The 6,979-nt window shown below is 39.0% G+C and overlaps 1 protein-coding gene across 1 annotated transcript; it reads right to left on the bottom strand.

Moving 5' to 3' along the window:
- Positions 1-561: 561 nt before the first annotated feature.
- LOC144434091 (GTPase IMAP family member 8-like) lies at positions 562-3,981 on the bottom strand. The gene is made up of 2 exons (XM_078122547.1): positions 3,335-3,981; positions 562-1,207 (listed from the first exon to the last, which is right to left on the bottom strand). Exons 1-2 carry the CDS (start codon positions 3,979-3,981, stop codon positions 562-564), a joined length of 1,293 nt encoding a protein of 430 aa, XP_077978673.1.
- Positions 3,982-6,979: the final 2,998 nt, after the last annotated feature.

Genomic DNA, 6,979 nt, shown 5'->3' with positions numbered 1-6,979 from the left:
ATTCACGGACAGACATACAGACAGACAGACAGACAGACAGACAGACAGATAGATAGATAGATACAAACAAGCAGACAGACAGGCTCATAACATTACAGTCCCTTACGAGAGGTAATAAAATGAAAGATAATGCCACAGACAACTAACTAACTGTGTTAGTTGTCTGTGATAGTGCTAACCCTAACTTGATACACAGCTAGCCATTCTGAAATACTATATATCAAATACTAAATAGGTCTTACCGTTCCTGCATCGAATCATTATTACATTCAAATGATGTCTTACTCAACAACTGACAGGTAATCGTGCAATTGCAAAAAGGATAAATTCTTCACCTTTTCGTGTCGTGTAGCTTTTAATGATGTTCGAAAAATCACACTCTAGCGATCAGCATGTACATATTTGATACTGAATATATGATGATGCTGTCTTTACTAAGCGTTTTAAGTTGTACAAATTCATAATAAGAAAAAAGGCAATGACACTCGTACAACAGAAAACTGTGTTTACATTCTTCACGATGCATACGTATCTAGACCACACTACAGTATTGTACGTCTGCTAAAATAATTTTGTCCACCATGTTATGTTGAGGGGAGATAGTTGGCGCTCTTGTTTATTCTGTTTATCGATGAGGTCGACCAAAAATTTCCTTTTACGGACTGCCTCTTCTTTATTTTTGTTGTCTATCGACATATACCGTCCTTTGCATTCTTTCAGTATCTTTTGTAATGTATTTGGGGGTTTTTCGAGCCACTCATCAAGTGACATATCTTCGTCAATCAGTTGGTCTTCCCTGGTAAACATGATAACCATTTTTTCGGTCACATTCTTATTGTAAATCTCTAGGACAAAGTCGAAAGCATGAATATACTCTTCTGTAAAACGATCATTCACACTCACGGTAAACAGGATGGCATCCAAATCTTTACCATTCTGTTGTGCTAACGTTAAGCATCGCTGAAGCTCAGCTTTCGCGTCGCGGCGCGTAATTTCATTTCGGCTATCCGGGAGTGGCGGAGTGTCGATAACCATCATAACTCTGCCATCTTCAAGTCTGCAGTATTGGGCTTGCGTCTTCGTGGTGGTTAACGACAATGATCGTTTAGTAACAAATGAGCGTTTCCCTAAGATCGTGTTTCCAGTGGCACTCTTACCACTACCGACAAGACCAACAATAGCAATGGATAAATCATTCTCAGCTTTACTGAAACCAAAACGGAATGGAACGAAAGGGGAAATTTAGCCGAAAAACTCAGACAGAGCACTTGTTGCATGTTTTACTCCTCCTAAAAGTCATTCTAAATACTATTAGATATTACAAATGGGAGACCATCAAAATAATTTATATAACTAGTAATAATTCATCCCACACGCAACGTGTTCCATCGCAATACATGTTACCAGATAATGTCAGTGCGATGTTATACATTTCAATCAACACACCGCCATACATTGTGTGTAGACGAGTCTATACCTAACCAATATTTTATGAAAAGTTACTATTTCATATAACCTATATGTACGACAACCTAGAATATAGTAACATACAATGTTTATATGTTTATGAAATAGTCGACACTAATGTAGAGATCTATGAAATGAACCAATCCACAGTCCACTACGTTAAATGGTACTTCGGAATGTTGAAATCAAACAACCACAAAAATGCCGTTTCAGATTCGAAAGGTAAGTCATAGTAATTAATAAACCTACGGTTGCTATGGAAACCATACGCCAAATTTGTCTCCATAGAGAATATCACTCGAAGCATTGTTAGCTCAAAATTATTCATTATCCTCAAACAAAACTTGCATACAGACAATATGTCCACTTATGCCATCACATGGCATATCGTGCTGTTCGGCTACCAGTATTACAAGTTTGCATACATAATTCAAACTGGCTAATTAAAGTTCAACATCAGAGGCAGTTTGATTTGCAGTTGCCACGTTGATATGATGACAATGACAACAATATCAACAATCACATTAGTGGCCAGACCGGTTTAGTTGTCCAAAGTTCGGGGTTTATAAAAATAAAGTGTGATTATAAAAAAAAATTGTCTTATAAGGGGTCAACATTTCACAAAACACCTTCAAGTATACCGGGGAAACGATATGAATACTCAAGTTGTTGGAATCTAGCATGTTTTCCCCGGTGTACACCAATAAGGCTGTGATCAGACTTTACGGCAGGGGGGCCTAATTGAAAAATAATTTCGCAGCCTCCCCTCCCCCAACCCCGCTCTCTCAAAAAATGTCATGCCCCCTACCGGCCACACATATTTTAATGTGAAATTATATATTAACCCCCCCCCCTCCCCCTCCACTTCAGAGGTCGAAATCAACATCAATGTCCACATATTACAATGATATGCGGGCTTTGCGAAAAAGGTCTTACATTGAGCTGTAACCTATACTTGGCCAGCAGGGTTTTCTCTTTCAATCTTGATTATCAGAAACAGCATCCATTCCCCATGCTAGCTAGTGGGGTGTCTCCCTCCCACAGTAAGCACTTAAAAAACATTATTGACATGTAGGCGGCCATTTAATGGCGTAAAATGTCAAACCATACACATTATCGAAAGCCATAGTCTACTTATTGACATTTTTCTTCAATACCCCAATTTTACTCTATCAATACAAATCATCATTATGCAACTGTATGGCTATGTTACCATCACTTTATTTTATATATATTTTGGCAGACACACACATTCGCTTGGCTATTGACTGCCTCATAATTATGTGTATACGGAAATGAAGTATACAATTTTGCAAAGTACAATGTAAACGACTTCTCCTGGGGTTTGAAATTTGAAAGAAGTCACCAGACACACACACACACACACAGAGAGAGAGTGTGTAGAAAGACAGACAGACAGACAGACAGACAGACAGACAGACAGACAGACTGACTGACAGACAGACATACTAACAGACAGAGGAAGGAATACACAAATGCATTCGCATGGCTTTCACCATAGACCCTACACCAAGGGTCTATGCTTTCACCCATGTCAGCACTGAATCTAGGTTTTAGAATGCATTTTTTTTACAATTTACTCTGTAAACGATCGCTCCTGAGGTTTAATTTGGCTCAAATTATTAGCAAAATATTTAGGGGCCCCTCCCTTTCAGCCCCCCCCCCCCTTGAACTCAAAATTTGTTGTCATGCGCCCCCAGCTCCCGCCGTAAATCATGATCTCAGCCTAATAGTAGTTTTATAAACTTTCTCAATTAGCATGCAGTGGTTCATATGTGGTGGTCATGGTTTTGTGTACCACGGAATTGCTTTAATGTCTCGAATTAAGCTTAAATAATATACTTACTCCTGTACTGAGCATGTTTGTTTCACGTTTTCCACTTTCTTCGTACAGTCCACATTTTCTCCTTTATATGGGGCGTTGTTCTTCTTCATGAACTCTACCATTGAAATCAACCTTTCTACGTCGTCGTTCTCTTTGGATTTATCGCCGTAGTTGATTGCGAACACAGGGCTTTGACATTCTTTGACCAATGCCCTCAAGACAGGCTTATTTCTCAATTCCATTTCAGGATCGATGATCTCCATATCATCATTCCCGTTAAAGACAACTACCAAATACCTGGTAAACTCTTTGCCGAAGACGTGTGCGAGAAAGTCCGTACAGTTTTCGTTGAAATCTGTTTCACGATTAGTGACTAAGAGTATAGCATCAATACCGCCATCTCCATTTATGTCTTTGTCAATGCATTCCCTTAGCGCACGTTTTTTGTCATTGGTATCCATGTTACTTGCGTACGGATCGTCTGGTAGAGACGGAGTGTTGACAAACAAAACTGGTGGGCCGGCTGTACTTGATGCCCTAGTTGTAGTTTTTGTTTTCGTAATGGCGAAGTCTACTTTTTTAAGTATTTCATTTTCAAGTTCACTTTTGATACTATCGTCAAGGCCAAGAATAACAATCTTTAAAGCGTCTCTAGGATGGTCAGCCATTCCCTAAATAATATTTAAACATAGAAAAGTTTTGGATCTACCATAATAATAATAATAATAATAATAATAATAATAATAATAATAATAATAATAATAATAATGATACATACATACATACATACATACATACATACATACATACATACATACATACATACATACATACATACATACCATGCATGCATGCATACATACATACATACATACATACATACATACATACATACATACATACATAAGCGAGACGAGTGGTATAAATGAGAGCCACATGTAGGAGTTAATATCTAGTCTTTTTAAACTCTAATATTGTTTTTGCACAGAACAATATTAGAATGCCTAGTTCATATTTTCCTTTTCATGATTTATAAAGTCATTGTAATTCACCTTGTTTAGCTACTCGAATGATGAAAATCATTCACTGGAAACAAACGCATCTGACATTGTGACACTTTCTTGTTCCAGCCACCATAACCAGTGTTTTATGTTAGCTTCATTACACGATTGAAATGTGTATACAAGCAGCAAAACGCTTCTTCATGTAGAATTAAACACAGTCTAGTCGTGAAGAATCGGGTGGACTAATTCATGTGGTTTCAATATTGCTGTGACTTGCTTACAGAACGGACGTTCGTGATACAGACGTAGCAAATGGTAAAAACAAACTTACTTGAAGGTAATGTGGTGACTTTTCTAATCTGTAGAAGCTGGGCACATTTGCGATACACAGAATGTGCTGTACATAATGAGTGTGACAATTCTGCCGTTCTAAATTATATGAGTTGAATAGAAAGCCTGCCCTCTACGAGATAAACAAACCAAGTTGACTAATACAAGTTAAGTGTACGCCTGAACGTTTTTTGAAGTGAGGCAAGTTTACTATCTCATTTTCCTGCGACGCTATTTTGTATACAAAAAGTATGAACTTAAAACTGTAAATATTGCATCCCGTATTGTTTATGATTTGCACCTAAATATTCAACTCTACTTCCCAAGTTTACAAATATATCCAAATCATATAGTGCTACATACAGTGTGCCAATTTGGGCAAGACCGTTATAGATAAGACAACCCATTTCCTCCAGACTCATACAGTCTTTGTTCACGAAATACTGGAATGTCTGATGAACAGGTACTAACGCGAACTTACGTCCCACATAAAGTCTTTTGTTAGGTACAATCGCACGATGTCACGTACACAAGCTTAATCGCCAGACTTCGTTCGTTTACGAGGGTAGGGGGTCTGGCGTCCTTTCGATTGCTGAACTTCATTTTCGCACTAACTACATATGATTTATAACACATTCGCGCCTTCAACAATAGTAAGGGACCTGCCAGTTTCTCCAGCCTGGGTGTGGGGGTCGGTGAATGGTTTCATTGGACCGACAAAACGTCACTGAACCCCCCTCCCCCATATGTAAAACCACTAACAGGGTGACCCCTCTATCACTTAAATCTAAAACATGATGACCCCCCCCCCACACACACACACATCATATTCACATGACAGGCATTTTTTGATCGTGACTCAGTGTGGACAGCTTTCAAATACCTTGTAAGATCCTGGGATAGGACTATCATATGATTATTGACTACATATGGTAAATATATTCCAAAAAACAGTTTAATAGAACTGGCGTCCATTCGATTGCTGAACTTCATTTTCGCACTAACTACATATGATTTATAACACATTCGCGCCTTCAACAATAGTAAGGGACCTGCCAGTTTCTCCAGCCTGGGTGTGGGGGTCGGTGAATGGTTTCATTGGACCGACAAAACGTCACTGAACCCCCCTCCCCCATATGTAAAACCACTAACAGGGTGACCCCTCTATCACTTAAATCTAAAACATGATGACCCCCCCCCCCCCACACACACACATCATATTCACATGACAGGCATTTTTTGATCGTGACTCAGTGTGGACAGCTTTCAAATACCTTGTAAGATCCTGGGATAGGACTATCATATGATTATTGACTACATATGGTAAATATATTCCAAAAAACAGTTTAATAGAACTGGCGTCCATTCGATTGCTGAACTTCATTTTCGCACTAACTACATATGATTTATAACACATTCGCGCCTTCAACAATAGTAAGGGACCTGCCAGTTTCTCCAGCCTGGGTGTGGGGGTCGGTGAATGGTTTCATTGGACCGACAAAACGTCACTGAACCCCCCTCCCCCATATGTAAAACCAATAACAGGGTGACCCCTCTATCACTTAAATCTAAAACATGATGACCCCCCCCCCCCCACACACACACACATCATATTCACATGACGGGCATTTTTTGATCGTGACTCAGTGTGGACAGCTTTCAAATACCTTGTAAGATCCTGGGATAGGACTATCATATGATTATTGACTACATATGGTAAATATATTCCAAAAACAGTTTAATAGAAACTTGACAGATAGGTAGGGGGAAAGCTTAAGAAGGGAATATGTACACATCTCATGGGGGTCCGAGTGCGTCTCCCCCTAGAAGCCCTTGAGGTGTTTTTAATTCTGAAAAGTCAATTTTCATACTATTCAGACACTTCAGACAATAATTTCCAAGCTTTACAAGACAGCATCAACATGTAAAAAGCAACTACATAGGGTTGAAATATTTTTGAAATATACTTTGATAGCATCTTGACATGTAGAGTAAGAGGTAGGGGAAGAGCTTGAGACTGGGGTGTGTTCACCTCACGTGGGGGGTGGGGGGGGGAGTGATCCGATGGGGTCTCCTCCTAGAATCCCTGGAGGGTTTTTTACTCTATCAGACCCTTTCAAGTAATACCCTCCAAGCTTTACAAGACAACACCATAAAGTATCAAAAACTATCCTTTATAACTTACATAAGGTTGAAGAAATATGTTCTTAAACAGTTAATTGGCATCGTTATAATAAAGGCCAGCACATCTAATGGTAGTGTCGTTGAAGGGGAAGATTTGGAGTTTGAAGGCAATTTTAGACTATCTTGGCAAACATTTCTCATTTTTTAA

The sequence above is a fragment of the Glandiceps talaboti genome, chromosome 4 (genome assembly GCF_964340395.1).
Source record: "Glandiceps talaboti chromosome 4, keGlaTala1.1, whole genome shotgun sequence".
NCBI lineage: Eukaryota > Metazoa > Hemichordata > Enteropneusta > Spengelidae > Glandiceps > Glandiceps talaboti.
Note: the sequence above shows the minus strand (reverse complement) of the source record. Positions and strands in the feature narration are given on the sequence as shown.

Coding starts and splice junctions, on each gene's coding strand:
- LOC144434091 (XM_078122547.1), bottom strand. CDS start 3,981: ATGGCTGACCATCCTAGAGACGCTTTAAAGATTGTTATTCTTGGCCTT. Junction 1,208..3,334: donor CAAACATGCTCAGTACAGGA/GTAAGTATATTA, acceptor TTTTGGTTTCAG/TAAAGCTGAGAATGATTTAT.